This window comes from Molothrus ater, chromosome 1, assembly GCF_012460135.2.
Source record: "Molothrus ater isolate BHLD 08-10-18 breed brown headed cowbird chromosome 1, BPBGC_Mater_1.1, whole genome shotgun sequence".
In the NCBI taxonomy this organism is placed as follows: Eukaryota; Metazoa; Chordata; class Aves; order Passeriformes; family Icteridae; genus Molothrus; species Molothrus ater.
In genome coordinates this window covers 19,131,673-19,156,842 of record NC_050478.2, presented here as the reverse complement: position 1 = coordinate 19,156,842, position 25,170 = coordinate 19,131,673, and the positions used below count along the sequence as shown (strand labels likewise).

Below are 25,170 nucleotides of genomic sequence, written 5' to 3'. Positions count from 1 at the left end.
CCCCGGCGCGCGGGGGGGCCCCGCCATGTCCCGCGCGGGGGACGGGCCGTGGCCGCGCGCCGAGGTGGGTGCGCGCGCGGGCCGTCAGGTGCGCGCGGGCGCGGCGAAGGGCGGGCGCGCTCCCGCGCACGCTCTCTCGGAGGGGACGGCGGGGGCGCGCGCTCGGGGCGCCGCGGCGGCGCTCACGTTCCGCGGGCGGCGCGCGAACCCTCGCGAGGAGGCCCCGGGCCGAGGCCTGCCCGCCCCGCGGGCGCGCGCGTAGTGCGCCTGCGCGCCGGCGCCGCCGCCGTGCCCGCCCGCGGAGCCGCGTCCGCCTCGGGAGCCGCTGCGGCCCGACCGACACAGCCTGGCCGGTTGGTCGGGCGGGGGCGAGACGAGGCGCTCAGCCGGCGGTCATGGGTCCCGAAGCGCTGCCGCGGCGGCGGTGGCGGCGGCTGCGGCTGAGTGACTGAGGGGAGACCCCGCCGGGGGAGGGGGCAGGCGGAGGGCGAGGCGCGTGTGGCGTGCGCGGTGTTGACGACGGTGTTTTTAACCCTTAGATGGTCTCCAGCGAGCCGCTGCTGCTGCCGGTGTCACTGGAGGGTGAGTTCTCCAGTAGCATGAAGGAGATGATCGGCGGCTGCTGCGTGTGCTCCGACGAGCGGGGCTGGGCCGAGAACCCGCTCGTCTACTGCGACGGGCACGGCTGCAATGTCGCAGTGCATCAAGGTGAGCGGGCAGGCGAGGGCAGCGCACCCGCTCCGGCCTGCGGCCTCGCCACTTCCTTCTCGGTGCTCCCCGGCTTCTTCCCTTGGGCCTGCTTCCTTCTCCTCCCCACCCCCCGGCCGTTTTTCCCCCCTTTTTTCCCTCCCCCTCCCAGCTCCTTCTTTTTACCCATGAAGCCTGTTTGCCTGTTTCTAAGGCCACGTGCTTTCTGGTTTGACTTGCTCTGTCATCTTCTCTCCTTCCCGTCTGTCTTTTCCCTCACGTGAAACTTAGTATAGTGTGTTCTCCTGCATTAAGCCTGTGAGAAAGGAAGAACTCCCCTGTGCATTTTTTTACCCTTTCCTCTTCTCCTGCATATTTTTTGTGTCTGTGCTCCCCAGCGTGCCTCTGCACCCTGTAACAGCCTCAGCTGCAACGTTTCAGAGACTCTCTAAAATTGCTTTTGGTCTTTGCAGAACTTGTTACTGTACTATATTCTGCTATTTTGCTGTATTTCTTTTTTCCCCTATGCGATCCCTGTTGTCCCTGCTTTTCCCAAGTTTGAAAAATTTATTTGAGCGGCAGCCAGGAGACAGGGAGGGTTTAGGATTGGAAGAGAAGGGTGCATAGGAAAGACTTAGCTGTCATGTGATTTCATCTCTGCCTTTCCTTGAATGTTATTTGGCTGATGTTTCCTGGTAGATGAAGAGACTTCCTGTTGTGGTTCTGCAAGGGGAGGGTGCTGTTTGGAATGGCTGATGCTGGATTTGTTTGGCTTAGTGGAGGCTGGTTGGTTGGTTTCCAGCTTAGTTCAGGAGCTGGCATGTGTGATTGTTTTTTTTCTGTCAGTGAGTTGACCCTTCGTGTGAGAGCAGAGGAAGAGACAATTCTGCTGCTTACATTGTAAGAAAGGAAGCCATCATAACTTTTCCTTTATGGTAGCAGAAGTAAGGAATAAGATGGTAGTTTTTCTGTACCAACTCCTGAGCAGTCATGAGAACTCAGTGACTGCCTTTTTGGCTACTTACAGGTGGTGGACAAATTGGAGGAGACAGAAAATCCTAAATCCAATTCATTAATCTGAATGCCTAGTGCATGTGAAAATGCTACTAATGTGTGTCTCATGCTTAGTCTTAAATTGTGCTGAAGATGATGTAATATAGTAGTTGGTTGTTCCAAGTATGTGTTCCCTTGTGATTTGACAAATAGTGAGAAATAGTTGTAATTTAAGGAGATATACAAAATAATTAAGTTATTTTTGTTAACATTAGATTGAACACAGAAGGGACCTGACAGGATCTCTGAAGTTAATCTGGTTTTGAATTGCTTTCCTGTCATCTTAAGAGCTGAGTAATGTTAACCAGTAGGTTGACTGCACTTGTGGGATCTTAGGATCATGAAGAAGAACACTAAAACATGACTACTTCTAGAAGTCATAGCTGAAACAGCTATTCCTTTTGCATTATCTTGGACATCTTCCTTTGTATCTAGAACCTTGCTGATATTTTCAGTGAAAGAATTGGATGATAGCAGCAGTCGGACCTGAAATAGCAGGAACAAAAGTCAGTTATAGAAAGTATTCCTAATATAGAGAAACACACTTCAGCAGGTACAGGAAAATGAATTTTTTTGTTAAAGTCATATCCAACCCTAAGTTGGAATCTGTCAGGAAGTATGCAAAATACTGCTTAGTCTAAATCCAGAAGCTGTTACAGAGATCTTAAGAAAAGAAGAACTCTGTGTTTTGATTTACTGTACCATTGATGCTTTGCATTTTGGATTTGATACATCATGTGAACAAAGGTGGTAGAGGAGGCATGTCCACTCCTCTCTGCAGTAAATGTAGTAGTCCTCGTGGTCAAAGCTGGTGGTCTGTATTTGAAGTACAAACAGCAGTATTATCCATAAAGCTTTATTCACTGCTATAATAATTATAATTATTCTTAGTTCTGAGGAAGCTTCAATTGTGAAGTCATTGGCAAGTTGTGAAGGACAAGATCTCTTCATGTGTTTAAAGAAGCTTTCCATAGTAGTGGAAGTATAAACAAAACTCTGAAAATGGTATCACTGTATATCAGAGCATGATTGGGTGATGGACTCTTCTAGGCTCCAGGTGTGCTCTGTTACCCTGGCAGATACAGAAATACTTCCTTCAACTTTGGTCGTTGCCCAGCCCGTGTTGCCTTTGGATCTACTTGCCAGCCTTGTTTCTGAGTTGCATTTTATACTTGTTTCCTATTCTGCACTGTCACTTGCTAACCTGAATGTATGATTGCACATTTAAAATCTCCCTCTCAATATCTAAAGAGAAATTCAGAGTCCCCCCATCCGTGGTTATTATAGATACAACGAGAACAATTTTTTTTTTCTCATGTTAAAGAATTTTGTTGTACAGTAGAAAGGGCTTACCAGAATAGTTTGGCCTGTAGATACTTGAATAAAGTATTTGAAAATCTGACAATGGGTCTTAATATGATTACATTTATGTATATAATAGGAAATGATTTCATTGACTTTCCTTCATGAAAATGAAGGTATATTAGCCAGATGTTTTTATATTACTATTGCATTACTATTTTTCATCTGTGAGCTATCACAAAATCAATATATTTGTATAGCGTAACTACAAGTTACTAATTTAATCTCAGCTTTCTTCATAACTTTAAATTAATCATATTTTTTTCTACTTACACAGTTAAACCTGATTCTTGTATTTAAGTAACATACGATTGTTGAGAATTGAGTCTGACTTACCTTTAATACTTTGGGATTATCTTTGAGCAAAATGTTTGGCTTTTTGCTTCTTAGTTATTTGCTACACCCATACAAGTAAGAGTATACTCACAGCACTTGTATTCTTTTGTTTTCATTCCCTCTATAGTTCTTAAGGTTGCTTGATGTGTGCATTTCAAGCATGAGCAGTATTACCAAATTGCTAAACTCTTTTTTTTCTGTGGAATTTTGTAGCAAACTCTTGGGGTTGCTCTTATATACTGTAAAAATATAGATGACTGTCTTGCAGATAAATCTTCTTGTCTGAAAATCTCTCTCCTAAGGATTTATGTTGTAGCCTGGCTCAAGTTGCAACTGATCCAAGTCCTGATGCTGAGTTCAGTTTGTATTTACATCCCTGTTAATTTTTTGGGGTAAAAAAGCAAACTTTGTTCAGTTCACTGTGGATTGTCTGCTTAAGACCAGTTCATGTTCTTACAAGAGTAAGAAAACTGTATAGTAAGTGTATGAATAAGTGCCTTAGGAAGAGCTCAGGTTTGTTAGGTACTTTTAGTGTTCTCATAAAAAAATCCCTCATAACAAGCATCCAGCATTTACAGTGAAGTGTCTCACCTGTTTTGCAGGTAAATAAATAGCAAAACAGGTCGCATGAAATGTTGCTGCTTTTGAATGGTTGTGTTACTTTTCAAGTGAATGTGTTCTTTTTTCATTGAACAAATCCTGCATAATTTTTAAATCTAAGCTTGTTGTACTTAGTTTCTTGTAATTTTGTGATAGGATTTAATGTGCAATGTATAGCTGTCAATTTGGCTTTCTTGATAATTAAAATTATGTGAGATCAGCTAATAGTAAGCTTCTTTTAGAACATATTAATAATATTGTTGTGCTGTTTATGTTTGCTGAAATGTTTTGTCTTGTTCAAAACAGCTTGCTATGGAATTGTTCAAGTACCCACTGGACCATGGTTTTGCAGAAAGTGTGAATCTCAGGAAAGAGCAGCCAGAGTGGTATGTGTTTTGTTTATTAAGTAATGCTAGTTACAATCCTTGTGTGGATAGTATTTACCCAAGTGTTACAGTAATAGCAGAAGAGAACTTTGCTTTCTGTTGTAATTCCTCTAAATGCTTTTCAGAAAGACTACTATTCTTCTTATTTTTTTAAAGTGGAAATATGTAACTGTCTCTGAAATATTCTGACAGTGTCAGGTTGTGGGGTTTTTATTTTTTAGGTGTTGGGGGTTTTTTAGTTAATTTGGTTGGTTGGTGTTAATCCTTTTGTTTGGTTCATGGTGTAGGTTTTGGTTAATTTTGTCAGTTTAACACTTACATAGCTAGGTACAGGAAGTAAATAAAATCCATATCCAGTTTTCTTTTACAGCAACCTTAATTGCCAGTTAAAAGCTTCAGTCTAGGAACACTCCCAGGAAGAAGTGTTGTTAATTTCAAAAACTAATGCTTACTTGGATTGTGATACTTAGAATTAAAGAAGTATTTTCTTTCTGCTTTTTCTGGTTCTTTTATGGTAGATATTGGGGATTCAGATAATGCTTTTCTTTTTTTTTACCATGGTTACATGAGGTTTTGTTTTGGTCAGACTTGTATGTTTGTTAGATGAAACAGGGTGATGTCAGGCAATTTTAGAAAAAGAGAATCCCATTTCTCCCTACTTGGCACTTCTTAGTTTGTCTTCCAACAAAAGATAAACTGAGAGAGGTGAGTATTTAGAAAGACTAAGCTTTCCTTTGCCTCTGAAAAAAAATTCATTGGAAGAGAAGGTGGTGCAGCATCTTAGAGCAGTGTGTAAACTGTTTCTAATGTTCATATCTAAAAACAAATGAGGAGTCAGAGACCAAATTTTCAGTTACTGTCAGTGACTATCAGTGTGTTTACATGACCTGTTTGCTGTACCTATTTCCTTTTCTAATATAAAGTGCTATAGCAGTGGTGGTGAGACTTACTGTTGAATGAATTTTTGGCACGGGTCTAAAGAATCTCATTCATCTGTTTTTTCCCACTTTTTGCCACTAATGTGTTCATGATGCCAAGGGTAATTGAGACTGACTTAGTTCTTCCAAAGCAGACCTGTTGGTGGGAGCAAGAAGGGATTGCTTTTTGTATGCCCTTCAAGTATTTGTCAATAGAAAATCAAAACCCTTTCTAAAGAAAGGCTGTTTCTTTTCATGGGGAGACCATCAGCTGTGTGAAGTTTAAGGGGTAGCATTTTTTAGTGTTGCTGAGTTTGATGTGTACAGGTTGATAGCAAAGTTAAAAATACAGAGGAGAGAGCTGGTGACTGCAAGAGGATTTTCCAAGAGTACCATAGGGAATCCTTGTGATTTGGTATGTAGTTAATCCTGGCTTCTTGTGACATGAGGAGTGTAAGAGAACTGTCCAGAGTTCTATAATAAACAGTGTCTCTCTGCATTATGATAATTTCTTGAGTTTACCAAGAGAATAGCTTTGATGGACTACTTTACTTGCTGTTTGAAGTGGAGAAGGAGCAGTGCTAGCTGAATTTTCTGCCTGGTGTATTCTGTTCTTGTTTCCACCAACCAGTGTCTGTTTAGTTCAACAGGTTGATTACTGATTTTGTTTTGAAAAAAGAAATTCCATTTGTAATGTAGTGTAGGTTTAAATGGTTCTCAGGTGAAACCGAATGCATGTGAGTTAGCTGAAGTTTTAACAGCTATTTATATGTTAGTGAGTAAGAAACATGGTGGCTCTTTCTGAGGTGTCTTGGAGCAGCTCTTTACGTTCAGAAACTAAACTCAAGCCCTGACCTCACTATGGAAACTGGGGCTTTACAGTAAGCAGTTTACCAGACCCAAAAGTTTTAACACACTTGCTTAGAAAAGCAAACATCCTTACCATCACCGTATGAGACTGAATTTTAGTTTTTCTCGTGGCCTTCTTGCCTATAAACAAAACCAGAATTAAATTAACCATATTACATTGACTATGCTTCTGCTTGCTTACTTTTAATCTTTAAAAAGACCTCAGTATTGTGCTTAAGGCATATTTTTCCATCCTGATTCTGTCTGTGTTGTGTGTTTTCAGGGTGTGTTTCTTGGTTGTTTTTCTTTTTTAAGCTTCAGTTGCTGGGCAAATATATTCATTCTGATAAGCAGCTGTATTTAATTGCTCACACTAAAATTAGTCTTGCTTTAACAATGAAGAGAAGTGGACTAAGTCAGGATAATGCAAGTTGGTGGGTCACCAGAGAAGTTCACTTAACCGCAGACTGGGACGGGTGGCTTCCCATGTACTATGAAGTGTTATGCACCAATGTGTACTGGTTCCTTTTCTTTTGTGTGCTGCTTCTAGGCTGATATGTGCTGGGTAGGAGCCAAAGTAGTGGCTGGTTGACTTCTATGTTTTTGTTGGTCAGCTGGGAGCCAGTGTCCTGGCTGCTGAATGGTCAGTTACTAGCTGGAAAGCACTGCTCCATGCCAGACAAGTCATACTGAGTTTTGGTTCCAGCAGGGTCATGTTTTTCTTTGTGTGTGAGAGAAAGTGTGCCTTTTCATAAACCTGAACTGTTTGGATAATGGATATATTGAGGTGGCTGGAATTTCTTTGGCTTACTTTTTAATCATGCTTGTGTAGTACATAATTGAAGGTTGTAATCCCAGTACACACTTTTTACATCACTGTGTAAGTTTTTAACTATTGCTTGAAAAATCTTAAGTTTTCTCTAAGTCAGCTCATTTATCTTAGCTGACCTATGGTGAGCTTGAAATTCAAGTCTCTTCAAAATGGGTGCCGACTGCTCCCAGCTTTGCCTGTGTCAGCACCAGCTGCTACTACCCTGCATAGTGGGCCCTTTTGGTGTCTTCAGATGTACCTGAACTTCTGAGTCAAAAAGCAGGGCAAGTACATATTGATGTAGAAAAAAATAATTTTGAGGTCTGTGTGAGGTTGTATATATATATGGACTGCTACATAAGGGACTTTGGGTCCTAGCTTAAGAAATTGGATGGTGCATGTGTGTTGTCCAAGGGCTGATAATTCGGGTACCCAAAGAAAGAGCTAAGCTTAGGATTTGTAGCACAACTGTTGTTTCAAAAGACTTTTTAGCCCATAATCCTGTTATGTGTCAAACATCTTCCTTGATGATCTTATGTGAAGAGTAATTTAAATATAGTATATAGTGGGGTAAAAATAGATAATGTATTTATAGTTTACTACCAGCTATTAATTACTCTTCATACTCATCACAAAGCTGTAGTAATCTGTGTGATAGAGGCAGGAGTTCACCATTTGTGCAGATAGCTTGGTCAGGCTTTTTAGCTATGTGTAGGTCCTGTTCTTCTGAATCCAGCTTGATTCAGAGAGACCAGGAGGTCTCTGTACTGAATTTAAGTTTTTCTTAAGAATTCCAGGAAGCTTTACTACCTCAAAGTGTAGCTCAGGTGCTAAATGTGAGGTTGGATTGCTTGCGCTGCAGGAGAATCGCTCTGCTGTTGATCTGTTTCATGGGAATTTGAATATTTTAGGGCTGTCCTTGCATCTGGAAGAATCAGTTTGGACTTGGTACAAATTAATGTCATAACAGTGGTGTTTTCTTTGCTTGGCATTTCTGTGTTTTTTGGTTGTTTTTGGTGGGGTGGTTTATGAAGTTAAATGCAGTCGTGGTCCAGAACTGAGTCAGCACATTTGTGTGACACTACAGCTTGTCTAATAAGCCACCTGGGTTTTAGTCCTGGGAAATGTGCTGAGGGGGCTCTGACTCCCTGTGGAGCTAGCCACATAAAGACTTGAGATAGCATCCATCTGGATCACAGCTCAGTCTGGCTGGAGTCTCTGTGCTTGCACATGTGTTTCTTGGAACTTGGTGTGGAGACAGAAAGAGACTGTCTTTGCAGAGTAAGTTTAGACCATACAGTGGTCAGTACTTGAGGGTTCAGAGCAGTAAAAGTGCCACTATACTGTTTACCCAGTTCAGGTACGCTGTATGCTCACAGTGATAGGTTCCTGCTGGTTATCCTCTGAGACCTGAGCTGCACCTGCATCTGCTGCACAGATCATCCAGAGTCTGAACACTTGAATTTTTATTTTTTTAAAAAATTGTTAATATAATAAGAGTTGGAGCTCTCTCCAAATTATATTTAAAAAAATGTTTCGTCACATTCATCTACAAGTTTTTTTTGTAGAGCTGCTCATAAGAATTGTTTGATGTATCCATATTTTCACTCCTCACCCCCAGCATTTATGTAGTGTAAAAATAAGCATAGGTGCAGTATTACTTGCCTTTGACCTAAACAGAAAAAGGCAAAGAAGGAGGAACTAGGAGTGCAGCCTTTCAGTATGCAGATATGTTTGTGATCAGAGCTCCGATACCTCTGGCTGAACAGGCTGCCTGCAGGGGAGTGGGATCTGTGTTTATTAATGCCTGTATCTGTAAACTAGAATGAATGTTGATAAATATGGTCACAATACAGGTGAATGAAACTTTATTAACCTTATTTTAGAAGAAGAAGACTTGCCTTTTTTTTTTCAATTTGAATTACTTTTTCAATTTGAAAACTTACCACAGCCCCCTAATAAGGACTAATATACTGTGTAGTTTCTTTGAAGATATCCCTTGAAATAATTCTTAAAGAAATGTTGAAATGAATGTTTCTTTAATGTGTATCCATATTTTTCCTTAAAGGGTACTTTAGGTAAGAATATTACTACAGCTACTTTAAGAATATTGTAACAAATATTACTAGAAGAACTGCTTTAGTTTTGAGCACACTACAGAAAAATTGATCTGTGTGCTTTTGTTATTTGTCTGGCTTTTATGAATGACTGTGCGGTCTAGAAGGCATTGAATATTAGTTTGTAGCTGGCTATCTTGAATCAAAAGCCTGCCTAAGGATACTTAGGGAGAACATATTGTATTGGGTTTGTGGGACAAGGTTTTGTTACTAAGGGGGCTACAGGAGGGATTTCTTTGAGAAGCTGCCAGAAACATCCTGTGTCTGACGAAGCCAGTGCCTGCCCAGCTCGAAGACAGACCTGCTGCTGGCCAAGGCTGAGCCAATCAGCAGCTGTGGCAGTGCCCCTGAGATAACATTTAAGAACAGATAAAAAACCCTGCTGAATAGAAACTGCAGCTGTAGAGAGGAGTGAGAATGTGTGAGAGAGACGATTCTGCAGACACCAAGGTCGGTGAAGAAGGAGGGGGAGGACGGTGCTCCAGGTGCTGGATCACTGATTCCCTTGCAGCTGGTGGTGAAGACTGTGGGAAGGCAGGCTGAACCCCTGAAGTCCATGGAAGCCAGCCAGGGAGCAGAAACCCACCTGCAGCCTGTGGAGGACCCCATGCTGGAGCAGGTAGATGCACCTGAAGAGGGTTGTGACCCCATGGGAAGCCCATGCTAGAGCAGGGTCCTGGCAGGACTTCAGTAGAGAGAGGCCCAGGCTGGAGCAGGTTTGCTGGCAGGACTTGGGACCTGTTGGGGTTCTGTACTGGAGCAGTCTTCCCATGGGACTGCTCCCCAGGGAAGGGGGGACATGCTGGAGCAGCTTATGAAGAAATGGAGCCTGTGAGAAAGAGGTTGGAGAAGTTGGTGGAGGACTGTTTCCTGTGGGAGGGACCCCATGCTAGAACTGGGGAAGAGTGAGGATTTCTGCCCCTGAGAAGGAAGAGGAAACAGCATGTGATGAGCTTACCACAGGCCTCATTCCTCTGTGCTGTTGGGTGAGAGGAGGTAGTGGAAATGGGGAGTGAAGTTGAGCCTAGGAAGAATGGAAGGGTGGGGAGAAGGTATTTTAAGATTCAGTTTTTATTTTCTCATTACCCTACTCTGACTTGCTTGGTAATAGGTTAATTTTTCCCCCAACTTGAATTTGCTTTACCTGTGATCTCTCTCTGTCTTTATGTTGACCTAGGAGCCTTTTTTTCAATTTCTGTCCCCTGTCCTGCTGAGGAGGGGAGTGACAGAGAGTGTTGGTGAGCACCTGGTATCCAGCCAGGTTCAACTCACCATGGTGTGTCTTAGTGCCACAGATGGAGCATAAGGAAGTAAGGGTAAGGAGAATAACTGGGGAGGTACCAGGCAAAACTTGGACTGAACAGAATTAGGGACAAAAGTGGAATGATTGTGGAAACTTTGTGTTGTTCTGATTGTGGTGAAGGGGAAAATTTTTATTTTGTAGTACTATTGATTGAGTGATGTGTGTTTCTTGTCCATTACATATATAGGTGAGTGTTGTTTGCTTTGCATTTCATGAGTCCAAGAAAATATTTTTTCCTGTTTTGTTGGTGTAGGTAATGAATACAGACCTAAAACCTTGTTGTATTGCAACTTAAAAGATGACAGAATTGTTTAGCATTACAGTGGCTGGTCTTCAAGGTTAGGAGTACAAGAAGTGCAGAAGGTGCTGCAGAAGTGCAGTGTACTTTCTGTGTACTTCACCAACGTATCAAAGTGGGAGTATAAGTGCCACTTCTGATTGTACTTCCTTCATGCTTTTTTGTTTACTTCCTTTTTTTGTGTGTGTGCTGTATTTTTCCTTGCTTGTATGTGTACTTGTTACTTGGTTTGTAAATACACAGATGACTTCATAAACTTATCTGAAACACTTTCCTACAGCAGAGAAAAGGTCTGCTACTTTTCTTTGATTAGCTAGTTTACTGAAATGTACATGTAATTTGTGCAGTAGTTTATAATTACATTATGCAAATCATGGTTACATAGAGTATTCAGGCTTTAAAACAGTGTTGCATCACTCAAGTACTACTTGATCGAAAATTTTTTAGCATAGATGTCAATATAACAGGTACTTCAGTAAATAGTCTAAAGGTTCTTTGGCAAAATTACTAACCAAAGTGAGGCTAGAACAAAACATTTTCCCTTACAGGAATTGCATAATCCTTATGCAAAAATGTTTTATGAATGTTTGTTTCATTGTATTCACTGGCAGAGGAAGTCTCTAAAGTAAGCAAGGAGTTCCTCAGCTTGTGAGAAGCCTTGCTTAGAATTGATGCTAACATTTTATAGCTGGGAATTTTTAGGATAAAGCTGTGATGTTGCAGAAGAACACTGAAATGAACCATTGCATGTTGTATTTTCTTAATGTAGATTGAATTGGATCAGTTGCATACTTTCAGGCTGATTAAAAAAATTGAATGTTTAGTTGGATGTGCAGCCAAATGTGAGAGGTGTTTCTCATAGCCTTCTGATGCTTTATCTTGAAGATCAATGTGTGAAACTAAAACTTTATATACGTTTATAATTTGGATTTTTGCAACATCTAGCAGGACTTGCTAATCTTGAGTAAATGGTAGGAGATTTATGGTTTTGGACTTCCAAAGTTGGAGTAGCTAGACCATGCTACACCTTGTGTGTCATCACTATGTTACATTGTACTGTACATTATCTCACTTCCATACAGTGAGTGAAAATATGACTAAGTATGACCTGTAGTACTTACTGAGTGGATGGTCTTTAAGAATGCTGATTTGCATGTTGAGTGCTTCTAATCTTCTTGTCATATTCTACAAATTTATTATCAGTAGTAGATGTTTTTGACAGAGCTAACCGAATCTGCATATATTTTAATATGATGCCCTGATAAAAAGATCTAACTTGAGTCTCTTTAATTTATCCAGGTATAAACCCCAAAATGCTTCAGGTAGTCAGTCTGTTTTTCTTTTACCTGTCAACTGTCTGCTTTAAGAAAAAGTTCTTTCTTTCTCCTGGGACAGATGACTGAATAGAGATGGGGCAGAGATTTGGCAAATTTGTCAGCATCGAGAAATGGTTATTTGAAGATGAAGATGACTTAATTTCTTAAGTTGTCAAGTTGTAGAACATAGCACTTTGGAAGAGAAGTGCTGACAGCAGGCATTCGTTTGCTCTATTAGTGATGTCAGCCAGTTGGGGATTCTTGGATGTGGCAGAAGATGCTTCGATTCCTGTTGGTTCTCCATTGTGGTTTATGAACACTGGAGTCTGGTGTGAATCACAGTGAAACATCGCAACTTTAATTTGTCTCTTTTTGGATATTTGAAAAATTATGTAGTTAGCTACTTGCTGACTTCTGCTTCAAATCCTGCCATGGTTGTAAGCTATCATTTATAGAGTAATTTAGATCAAAATAGTGAAGGTGGGTATATTGTGAGTTTATAAGGTTTCTGTAGGGTTTATAAGGTCTGAAGATACTGTAGGTTGAGAATATTGATAAAGTGTATTGCTATCCCACTGTAGTTTAGAAACTGATAAAGAAGTGTGGGTTTGGTTTTGTAGATAGAAGTCTCTTTGGCTGGGCCATGTGTTCCTAAAGCAGCTCATCCTTTTTGCTGTACTGAGCAGGGGAAAAAGGAACTTCTGACTCTGGCAAGTATTACAAAGCATGGATATTAAAATAGAAAGAAACTCTAATGGGAATTTTCATAGTACTTAATTGGTTTTAAAGGAAAAGCACAAAAGCAATGATCAGTAAAATATCAGAATAAAAACATTTGGTATGAATAGATAGCCTAAGTTTGGTGTGAGTAGAGGTTCAGTAATTTTCAACAGCTGCTGGAAATGCTTGTGAGTTTTACTGGACTTTCTGGAGACTTCAAGGGCTGAGATGTTGATCTTTCCTGGTTATTCTTTGTATGTTGGCAGTAGTGATCTTGCTTCATTGAAGATGGCTTGAAGCAGGGAATAGAAACATGAGATGTCACTGCTGAGGGTGGGGGTAAGCTGTTGCCTGCAGATGTAGATGTGGTCAGTCTGGTGCATATCCTGTTGCTGGGTCTGTTCTGTGCTGGCTGCCTGTAAATTCACATCTATTGATAGAATTTATGTGAAGATCTAAATTTCCAGATGAAGTGTCTTGGCAGCACTGTACTGGTTTGCGCTACTCGGCAAGTTGTCCATGGGTTTTTCTTTTGTTGTCTAGTCTTGCAAAAAGCTCTTCCTTTGTAGGCTTTAAGATACTTGTTTTTCTGTAGATAGTCTCTGATTAGCTGAATTTGAGTTAGGTTTTCTAATAATTATAGTCTAGTTGTCTGTGGTTCTCGATTCAAATAGCACACTTTCACTGAAGTGTCTTTAGAATATGGTATCTCGTTACAGACAGAGCTGTGTTTATATTGGTTGTTCAGTACCGTATTTTTCTGAATCTGACACAAATTACCCCAAAATTTCCCAGGCTTATTTGGGGGAAAAGAGAATTTTTTCTGTCTTCAGTGTTTTCATTCCAATGTACGTGTTGTTGTATTTCTACTTGAATTTTTTTTTCCTATTGAAGAAAACACACTAGGGTAAGAGGAACATAGAAAGTATAAAAGGAAATTAGAAAATATAGGATTCTTTCCCCTGGAGGAAATGAAATACTAATTTCAGATCCTATAGGGGAGAAGGAAAATAAATAACAAGAACATTTTGAGCTTAGAAGATAATTTTTCATTGAAAGACTTGAATGAACTTCAAATAGTTATGTATAGGTTAGATGAAGTATGTACAGCATTGGCATAACTGAAACTCTAGATGTGATTTTTAATAAACTTATTGCTCAGAGTGGTTTTCTAAGTAGTCTTTTTCTCAGAATATTTACGTTTTTGACAGTAATAGGTATGTGTCTGCCAGCATTAATGTTTTGCTTTAACTAAAATAACTACCCATATCAAGATCTTTACCCTTCTAAACCAGTTTTAAAATCAATATTATTATATTATTATTATTATTATTATTACTACTACTACTACTACTACTAATATGATGGTATTATTTGAAGTAGTAGTATTTAAGACTACCTAGCATATTTGAAGTCTGAAGGATTGGGAAAGATCATCTTACATATAATAAACAATATTATGGCTGACTTCTACAGGTGTCTTTTTCTGGTAACACCCAAGAGTGAGACAAAATGTTACAGAATACTGGTGAAGGCAGGTGAAGCTGTACCACAGAACTTGGGATATGAGTATCTGGACACAGTCAGTTGTGCTGCAAGCTTCTGCAACTACTGATAGGTGGGAGTCAGGGCTGCTGAGAGCATCATGGGCTGCCAGTTGGAAATGCATCAATTAGAAACTGATCTTCTGATCAGCTGCTTTGCTTTCTTGTAAATCTGTCCATGTGCCTTGGGAAAGTGTGTTGAGTTAGTGCATTTTGTTATGCACAGAAATACCTAGTAGCATGGAATGCTATAAAATAGATGTATTTGAAACAAATTCAGAAGTAAAGCAATAAAAGGCTTGGCAATTGACTCTTTCCTCCTAGGTTAATTTAAAAAAGTCATAAGAATTTGAAGGATTCAAATTAGAATCATCTAATGGTTAAGGTTGGAAAAAAATTCTGTGATGATTGAATCCAGGTGTTAACTCAGCACCACTGTATTCACCACTAAACTGTGTCTCTAAGTGCCACATCCACATGCCTTTTGAATACCTCAGGGATGGTGATTTTGCCACTTCCCTGGGCAGCCTGTTCCAATCAGCCTGATCACCTTTTCAGGATTTTTCCTAATTCCAATCTAAACTCCCTCTGGTGCAACTTGAGGTCATTTCCTCTTGTCCTGTCATTTGTTAGCTGGGAGAAGAGACTGGCATTCACCTTGCTACACCCTTTTTCAGAGAGCACAGAGATGTGGAGTTGTAGATAAGCTATTCCCTGAGCCTTCTCCAGGCTAAACAACCCCATCTCACTCAGCTGCTCCTCATCAGACTTTTGCTCCAGACCCTTCCCCAGTTCCATTGCCCTTCTCTGGACTCTCTCCAGCACCTCAATGTCCTCCTTGTAGTGAGGGGCACAGAACTGAACCCGGATTTGAGGTGTGGCCTCACCAGTGCCAAGTACAGGGGATGGATGATCTCTGCCCTGGCCCTGCTGACCACTCCATTGCTGAGCCAGGCCAGGATGCCATTGGCCTCTTGGCCACCTGGGCACTCTGTGGCTCATGTTCAGCTGCTGTTGAGCAGCACCCCCAGCACCTTTCCCTCCAGGCATCTTTGCAGCCACTCTGCCCCAGGCTGTAGCTGCAGGGGTTGTTGTGAGCAAGGGCAGGAGCAGGCCCAGGCACTCGGCCTTGTTGGACCTCAGAGCTCTGGGCTCTCCCCATCAGTGCAGCCTGTGCAGATGCCCCTGCAGAGCCTTCCTGCCCTCCAGCAGCTCAACACTGCCACCCAGCTCGCTGGGTCTGCAGGCTGCCTGAGGGTGCCCTGGATCCCCTGATGTGGGTCATTGATAAAGACATTGAACAGAGCTGTGCCAGCACTGAGCCCTGGGCAGCACTGCTGGCTGCAGTTCCATTCACCAGCAGCCTCTGGGCCCGGCCGTGCCAACAGCTTCACACCCATCCCACGGAGCCCCAGCCAAGCCATGAGCAGCCAGTTCCTGCAGGAGATGCTGTGGGCAGTGGTGGCCAAGGCTTTCCTGAAGTCCAGGTAGGCACATCCACAGCCTTTCACCCATCCACTAAGTGAGTCACTTTGTCAAAAAAGGAGATCAGGTTGGTCAGTCAGGACCTGCCCACGCTGGCTGGGACTGATTTCCCTGGTTGTTCAGCATATGCCCTGTGATGAAACTCAAGGTGATCTGCTTCATGACCTCCCCAGCAGTGAGGTCAGGATGATAGTCCTGCAATTCCCTGATCTTCCTTTCAGCCTTCCTTGTACATAGGTGTTTCAGTTGCTAATCTCCAGTCAACTGAGACCTCCCTGGTTAGCCAGGGCTGCTGGTAAATGTTTGAAAGTGAGTTGTCAAGCTCTTCTGCCAGCTCCCTCAGTAGCCTTGGGTGGATCCCATCCAGCCCCATAGACTTGTGGCTGTCTCAGTGGCATGGCAGGTCACTGACACTTTTCCTCCTAGATTCTGGGGACTCCATTCTGTTCTCTGCTTCTGTCTTCCAGCTCATGTTTTCACTAAAATATGAACTAAAATTGCAACAAGTGGATTTAACTATTCTTCTGTTTGTTTAATGGTTAACAGGAGCAGCAAAATAAAATGTTTTGTCTGATAACTTTTAACTCCTGTTGATGAAAAAAATTGAAAGAGGTTGAGTGTCGGATTTTTAGAACTGTTATGTTGATTGTATGTAACTCGCTATTTTTGTAATTTGTAACTTCATGGATCATGCATTGTAATCTCATGGAGTTGTTTCTTTCAGTTAAATACTGTTGGGGTTTGGGGTTTTGGTTTTTTTTTTTTTTCCCTCCTGTTGTCAAGCAGTATGAAACAGTAATTCTGTGATCAAAATGTACTTTGGAGAATAAAAATGGTTCTGGTAGTGTGTCATGCTGGGTATATGCACCTTGACAGGGAATTCAAGCTTCCAAACACAACATTTTGCATATGTGGCTGATGCCTGTTGAAAATCTTGAAATACATGAATGTCAGGGAAATATCAAAACAAACTTGAGCAAGAAATCTTCCTGCATTACTACCAACATAAAATTAGTCTGTTTCAAGTGTATGCTTTCTTTCCTTCTGTCCTTCCTTCCGTCCTTTTTAAAGTAAGGCCTTCAGTTGGACTTCCACTCTGATTTGTAGCCAGTGTAGATAATGCCACCTCCCAGATAAGGTATTTGTACCCTTTATATCCTTTCCTGACCACCTGTCCATGTTCCTGTTACATTTGTTATCTGACACTGGTTGTGTAGTCTTCTGGAAAGGTGGCTCAAAGAAATTATCTGACTGAAAAAAAAAAAAATTATGTTGCTGGCTAGGATTTCCATATAGTCCATTGAATGCTTTTCCCAGAGCAAGGAAGACAGTAGCAAGGACACAGCAGGGGATGGTCAGTGATCTTCTTCTGGCAGCACAGTGCAATTATGCTACCTTAAAGTGAGCCTGTAGTAAAGTCAGCTGGAACTGCAGCTTGGTGTCTTGGCTGGCTTTAAGGAACTGTGGTCTGTTTAATCTGCTGTAGATCTTGTGTTATTTAGGTTAACAGGTCACATTGAAAGAAACGTTTTATTGCCTCATTGCAATGCTGGGAATTCAGTCCTGCAGGATTTTACTTGGTTGACAGTCATTATTCAGGTGAATGGTTCCAATGGCCTAGCTTGGGCCACAATTCAGTAAATTATGTGCGCAAGAATTCTTTGACCTTTATTTTCTTATAACAAGAGACAGCATATAATGGGTGTCTGCAGATGATGCTTTATGAATGTGCTCCAAATTTTCAGAACCCTGAGGGAAGAACAATGTTATATTCCTATTACTATTTTTCTTCTCTCCTGCATGTATAGTCTTGTCCCCATCTCTCTTTTATCTTCCCTATTTACTGTTGCCTTTTTCTCTTTCCCTTAATTTCAACATGAATAAGGTAGTCTCTTGGATTGAACCAGTTTCTCTGTGCCTTTCCAGTTGAAAAATTGGTAGAGCTAGGTTTACCAAAAAGACTTGAAAAATGATATTTGTATAATGTTACCTAATGCTGGTTAAGGTAGCTCTTAGTCCTGGTTAAAATGGAAAAGCATATTTATCTAGAATAGAGGAAGAGCACTTTATACCACAATGCAGTGGAGCCAAGTTGGACTGTAACTGATTCAGTATGGGAAGCTGGAATTATTTAGCTCCTTGTTTTACTTTGGTCTTCCATTCTTGCAACTTTTTTCTGATGGATATCTTTAGTGGACACCTCTGTTTTTTTTTTTGTTTGTTTTTGTTTTTTTAATTATTTCAGTTTTTTATTTCTTCTTGATTATTTTTCCTTTTTAATAACGTTGAGGGGATAAAGTTTCTTTTTCTGCATGGATCTTGCACGCTTCTGATTTTAGTTCTCTGCTGGGTGATGTTTTAAAGACTGGACTCCTCAGGAGGCAGTGGTTTTTTCATCAGACCCAGGCAATCTCAGTTTGCCTGAATGCTAAAGTATAGGATCAGTCTTTGTTTACTTAATTAAGTTGCTGTTTATGTAGCTCAGAAGTGAGTTGTGACAGTCACGCTGTCAGACTCTTCCAGCTTCACAGCTCTGAGATTGGTTTCACTTTAGTCCTCTACAGGAGACCTCATAGTCTAAAGCCATTCCTGCTGAGAGTTCACCCCAATTCTGCATGGACAGAACTTAGTCTCTTCCACTGAAGAGCTGCAAAAATGAGATGTCCTTACACTCTCTAAGGACAGGAAGGAAAAGGATGATGTCATTTTCTACAACTTCATTGTGTTCCTTCAGCCAGTATTTGTCTCTTCAGTCTCTTCAGATCTAATTCAGCTGCCTGTACCTACAGCACCACGTGTGCTGCTGCATCTCCCTGTGTTGGACTGGTGCCCTTTAGCACACCAAAGGACATGGTTATTCTCTAGGGTCACAATCAGCCTCTGTAGTGTTCACATTTGTGCTGCTTAACCTGATGTTTATCTGAATTGTTGATCAGTCTTGCAGCTTGCCTTATTTGTGCTGTGGTGTCTCGTAGATGTTGTATCTGCCCCTGCTACCTACTCCCTCTGCCCCGCACAGCTGGTTTAGAAGTTCCCCACAGTGTTTCTGAATGCTCAGACAATAAGTCTGTGTCATAAATCTTTGCCAGAGATAAGACTTATAACATACAACTGGAGAAAAGAGCTGTGTCATGGTCGTGTGCTCAAATATTAGAGACCGTCTGTATGGATCATCAGATTATTCTATATATTGTGTTGCATCATCAACATGCATAATAAAAGGATCAAAATATTATTCCATCCATTTTAGAGCTAGTAATAAAGTGTTAGTTTAAAGAAAAAAAAAATTCTCTGCTAGTTACTTGTCTCAAGGCAAGAGATTCACTGTTTCCCACCTGGCAAAGCTCCTGGTTTTACTACATGGTGTGTATTGAAACTTGGCAGAGTGGAAATGGGTGACAGAATCTGAGAGTGTGGAGGCTGGGAAGGAGTTAGGTTCCTGATGCAGAGAAAGGCAATAGAAGGGCTTGGGGTAGCTATGTGCCCTGTTAGCTTACTAGGGTGCTACTTTATTGCAGATTGTAGCCAGATTTCATGGCACCAGATGTGCTCTGTGTCGTCAAACTGCAAATATCTCTGCAGAGTTACCAGCTCTCAGCACCATGAGAGATGAGTGTGATTCTGCACTCAAGTTTTGCGCTCAAGTTTTCTTCCACTGTCAAAACTTCCACCTCCACTTCAGTTTTCTGTCTTGCATCTTCTCTGACTGGTTGCAGCCAGGACTGCAGAGGATTAATGAGGGACCTGAGTCCTTGCAGACAAAGACAAATAAATCAGATGAAGCTGATGAGATTGAATGGAGCACGCTTAACTCTTCGGCATAAAGGACTGGCTCAAGTCATTGCATCTTAGTGTCCTGTGATCATTTTGATTTATTTTGTGGTAAAGTTTGCACAAGAAGTTTACTAATTCTTTAATTCTTGGTGCTGCAGTGCTGTGGCTCCCTGCCTTCAGTTTTGCTGATGCAACTGTTTGTGGAATTGTACTTAAATTGCATCACTGATATGAAATGAATTTAAAAGGTTAAAAAGTTTATTTCATTCTATTTCACTGATCTGTTCTAAGGGGCAGCCCAGCAGATAGTTGTGTCAGTAGCTGAGGGAGTAGTGGAGGGAGAAATTAATGAGGGCGAGGTGAAAGGGAGAAGAGAACCTCCTAAACTGGTTTTGCCACTACTGAAAATATATGTCAGACGTCCATATGCTTGCAGAGGTGGGGCAAGGCAGAATCTGTTAACAGCTTCTCTTCTCTCAGTTATATCATCTCCTCTCATTGGCTTTAAGCTACCAGCTTGCAGCTTTGGATTGGGAACCAACTTTATTGCACTGTGACCATCAATGCATACCAGGCTTCTTTCTTTAGGAATCTAGTTCAGTGTATGAGAAATTCGCTGAAATGAAACTGTTGTTACTGTGTGTCTCTCAGCACTTCAGTATTTAATATTTGGAGAGCTGAAGTGTTAAGATACAGCTCACAAATATACTGAATATGTAGGATTTTATTTAAAATGAACTGAGCAGTTCATTTCAGTGTCTTGACTAAAAAAAAAAAACGAGAAGTAATGATCCAAGTCTGCAGGCAACTTGCAGAATGATTAAGATGTTTTCAGCCACTTTTGTATCTAAATTTCACATAGACTAATGCTGACTTTCAATAAATTGCTGATCATTTTTGTGAGAGTGTGAGAGATGAGTGAAGCAAAAGACAAAAGGCTACAATCCTAAAGATTCTTCTTTCCATGTGCAGCTCTCGTACCAGTGCACTGAGAAAAAAAAAGTTTTTTTCTATTTTATCCTCTATGAAAGCCTCTTTGCTCTAATATAATTTTTTTACAGGTTAAGAAAGATAGTATTGCAAATTTCTTACAGGTTAAGACAGTCCTCAAGATATACTTTAGCCATATGAATTTCAGGAATGGAATTTCTAGTTCCTCAAATAAGTTTGCACAATCTGTTTCTGAGGTACTACTAGCATCATAGTCTCCTTTATCTGCTGTCAGCTGGTAATGGAAAATAGCTCTGTTCAGGGAACAGTGAGAGCAGGTGTCCCATTCTGTTTGAAGAATATGGTGTTAAGTTTGCATCTGATGATCTTGATTTGCTTAAGATTATTAGGTTTCTATGCTCTGAGTTGTCCCTAATCTGGAAAAATATAAAGGTTATAATATGGTCATTCCTAGGTTTAGGATCCCCTATAGTGGTGTTCCTGTGCTTGTAATGTGGAGCACTTGGAGTGTGGGTCAAATCTAGTAATTTCTGTCACCTCTTTGCATGCTCTAGGACACAAAGGTAAACATGATATTAGGAGCTTGATAGGAGGCAGTGATAGCAGAAAAACTGTTCTGTTGTGATCCTGGTGTATGTTGGAAGAATATTACATCATAGGTGACTTTGACCCAGGACTAGAAGGGACACTATCCAAGTTTACAAGTGATAAAAAACTCGCAGGAGCTGTTGAATCCCTTGGAGGCAGGGAGGCCCTGCAGAGAGAACTTAATAAATTAGAGGACTGGGCAGTCAATAGCAGTATGAAGTTTAAGAAGGGCAAATGCCAAACTCTGCACCTGGGATGGGGCAACCCTGGGTGTACAGCCAGACTGGGCAATGAGAGTCTGGAGAGCCAGCCCTGTGGAGAGGGACCTGGGGGTCCTGGTCCGTGGCAAGTTAAACCTGAGCCAGCAGTGCCCTGGCAGCCAGGAGGGCCAACCCTGTCCTGGGGGGCATCAGGCACAGCATGGCCAGCAGGGCAAGGGAGGAGGGCATTGTCCTGCTCTGCTCTGAGCTGGGGCGGCCTCACCTCAAGTGCTGGGGGCAGTTCTTGGTGTCACAATATAAAAAGACATTTAACTGTTAGAGTGCCCAAAGGAGGGCCATGAGGATGGTGAAGGGCATTGAGGGGAAGCTGTGTGAGGAGCAGCAGAGGTCTCTTGGGTTGTTCACCTTGGAGGAGACTAAGGGAGAACATGATTGGAGTCTACAACTTCCTCAGGAGGGGAAGAGGAGGGTCAGGCACTGTTCTCTTCTTTGTGGTGACCAGTGACAGGACCTGAAGGAATGGCCTGAAGTTGTGTCAGGGGAGGTTTAGGTTGGATATTAGATAAATGTTCTTCACCTTGAGTGTGGTTGCACACTTAATAGGCTCCCCAGGGAAGTGGTCACAGCTCCAGGAGTGCTGACAGAGTTCCAGAAGCATTTGTACAATACTCTCAGGCACATTGGGGCAACTCTTGGGGTGGTGATGTGCAGGGTTAAGAGTTGGGCCTCGATAAGCCTTGTGGGTCCCTTACAACTCAGCTTATTCTGTCATTTTGTGATCAAACTGCTTATTTCTAGACATGTGTTTTTGCTACAGTTGTCAACTTCTGACCTCCTTTTTCTGAGACAGAAAGTGTGGTTGGTTTTTGTCTCTCAGGATAAGTGGCAGCCAGCAGAGACTGTAGCCAGCCAAGGCTATGTGCACCTGTGCTGGTCATATCCACAGCACTTCTCCATGATTGACCATCTTGGTCAATACAGAGAGCCTAGGACAAGGAAATACAGTAAAGACTTTTGGACTATGTCCAAGCGAATTGGCATTTAAGTCCACCCTGTGCTGTAGTTTTTGGAGGCTTGTCTCCAGAATTCCAGGGTGTGAAACCCAGGAAGAAAATTGGAGGTAGAACTGCAAGTAGCTTTAATGTGTGTCATAGTTTCAAGATCTGGAGGAGAAAGCTTTATTTTTTACAAAATAACATTAATATTCAAGTAAAGGTTAAGGGAAAACACACCCATTCACTTGTAAAGAATGGTTGCTTCCTTAATATCAGATAACAGTTTTAATGTGTGTGGTTTCTTTTTCAATGCCTCTGTGATCATTCCATTTTTTTATTTTACTTTTGCTTTTTTTCCTAGAGATGTGAATTATGCCCTCATAAGGATGGTGCTTTAAAGAGAACAGATAATGGGGGTAAGTTTTATTCTTGCTTTTTGTGAACTCTCTTATTTTGTATGAGGGAAGTAAATCTGTGGAAAAAAATTATAGGGATCCTAAACATAAAAGAAAACACTGACTGCTTGGGAAAGAGATAACTGTTTTAGAGTAACCCTTATTTGTCCACTTCAGGTTCAATTTACTTTGAGGACATCTATCATTATTCTTGGTTTCGTTTTTACGAAAAAAGTTACAATAGAAAAACTGCATTTTAACATAAGATTTAATGGGTAAAATGGATGAATTTTATGTGTATTTAGTTGGAGCCTGAGCATTACAGAAAGCTGTTGAAAGTGCACCATTCATGGAGGAAAGTGGAATTTTTATGTCTATAGCCCAGACTGAATGCACCAGTGCATTTTCAAAGGTTGACTCTTTCATGCCTGATTTACTAATAGTTCTGTAACAAAGAAGTTAGAGCTGGAAAGTTGCAGTAGTGATTACCTCTCCCTTGCATCTTCCTAATTTCACTGTTCAGGTTATCATCAGTTCTGCTCCTGCTGAGTAGAACTGCTAGACAAAGTCTCCACTGAATATCCTGGCTTGATTATATTTATACTAATAGCTGGGTGATATGAGTGTAAAATTTCAATTAACTTTTGAATCACTTTTGGAATGCTGCCTTCTCTCTCTGGTAGATACTTCTAAATTCCCATCCATCATGTATCTGTAAATAGCCTGGTCACTTTGATACTGAGCCTTTTCTCTTGTGAGAGGAGAAAGTATGATCTGTATTCTGGAATTCACTTGGACAGTCTATGGAAATTGTATTCTGCAGATTCTATGCTGTGTACATTATATTCTAGCTAATTTGTATCTTAACATAGTGTTGATGCAGCTTTGCTATTTCTGTTGCAGTTGAATTGCAGGAACACAGGGCCTGCTCATGTTTGTGCTGATCTATCCTTTCCCTTGTGTACCTTTGACTGCTCTGTTCATATCTATCTATCTATCTATGCTCTGGGTTTACCATTTTAGTGTCAACTGACTCAAACACATCACTCAACTTAATACCCAGTACTTAAGTCTTATTCCTCTTCTTTATTATTCCTCTCATGTCAATACATGCAATGTTGAATTAATTTGTTTAGAAATGACAGCTGGACACTTTATTTTTAGGAAATAGTATTAAGAAAGCCTCAAAAGTCTTGAAATATACAGGAAAATTTGTGAAGTATGAAGTAGCTGAAGTGTGTTCTGGTTTTATACTTCAAGTAGTATTTGGGAATGCTTTGCTATTATGCTGTGGTGGTCTTGAAACTTTCTTAGCATGAAGTCTTGAGAACTTACTTTGATAGTGTGCATCAATGATGTGAGCATCCTATTAGTTATCTCTCTTATGGCTCTATTAATTGTAATTATAAGTTCTTGTCTGAAAGTGAATTACTCTATAAGATTGAAATGCTTTAAGTTTCAATAGCAAAGATATAACACTGTACTATAATTTTAATACCCAAGTGTTTTCATCAGTGAAAATTTCATACTGAATATTTCATAGTTGAGATGCATAGGAATTTATATTTTCTTCTGAAAACACCCAGCCTCTTGTCCATGGTGTTGAAACAGCAAATTCTACTTTATGGACCAAATGTTTTTTAAATAATAGCTTTACAGGAGGATGTGCACCTTGGAAAATACTTTGACTGGTGTTGCATTTCAGAAATCTGAATTCTTACCTGAAATTTTCCTTTCATAGAGTTGCCTAACAAGATTGTACTAGAAGATTTTTAGACTTAAAGAAATACTGTTGAAGATCAGATAATGGGCTTGCCAGTTGAAATGGCGTTTTCAGTAGGTTAATACTTTTTTTTTTTTTAATGCTGTTAACACCTTTTGTTGCCAAGTGAATCATAAAAAGATGCAGGTATTTGAGAAGAAACTTGGAAACAAACATTTTTGGTAAAATCTTGTAAGGATCTAGCTTTATAAACTTGTAATTATGCAGTCTTTCCCAAAGTATAGAGATAATTAAATGGTTTTAACTTTTCAGAACAAGAGAAGAAATTGCTGATTTTAAGTCAGTGATAGAAGATTTTTCTTCTTTCTGCCTTCTGGCAACAAATAACTTCATTTTGTAGCCAAAAAAAAACCAGTGTGCTTTTTATTTTGAATATGCAGATAGCTTAGCCCACACATGGCCTGCTGCTCCTGTAGGTTTTTTTTTTTAAGTCTTCCAGATATTTGCTTTATAATAAGGTGAAGGACTGTGTTTTGGGCATTGAAGGTACCATATTTTCTTTTATGTTTGGAAGATTAATGGGCTACTGAGCTTTTACTGTAGTGTTCTGTGATTTTCATAACCTGCAGTAAGATGCTGTTACTGCAGTGGGGGTCCTTGCTATACATTGTTTCCTCCTCCTTTGTGATGGTACTTGTTTTTAAAACTTTTCCTTTTTTTTTCTGCCCTACATTCCTTT

General features: G+C 40.8%; 1 protein-coding gene across 3 annotated transcripts in view; it reads left to right on the top strand.

Annotated features, from left to right (window-relative positions):
- Positions 1 to 25,170, top strand: part of MLLT10 (MLLT10 histone lysine methyltransferase DOT1L cofactor) — a 133,388-nt gene that overhangs the window by 9,248 nt on the left and 98,970 nt on the right. The window contains exons 2-4 of one of the 3 annotated variants that reach the window (XM_036402195.1): positions 540 to 708; positions 4,345 to 4,424; positions 22,675 to 22,729. In XM_036402195.1, coding sequence (XP_036258088.1) covers positions 540 to 708; positions 4,345 to 4,424; positions 22,675 to 22,729 — 304 coding nt within the window. Of the gene's footprint in view, positions 1 to 320; positions 709 to 4,344; positions 4,425 to 22,674; positions 22,730 to 25,170 lie in introns of those variants that run through there. The other 2 variants (XM_036402211.1, XM_036402204.2) reach the window with 2 other exon arrangements.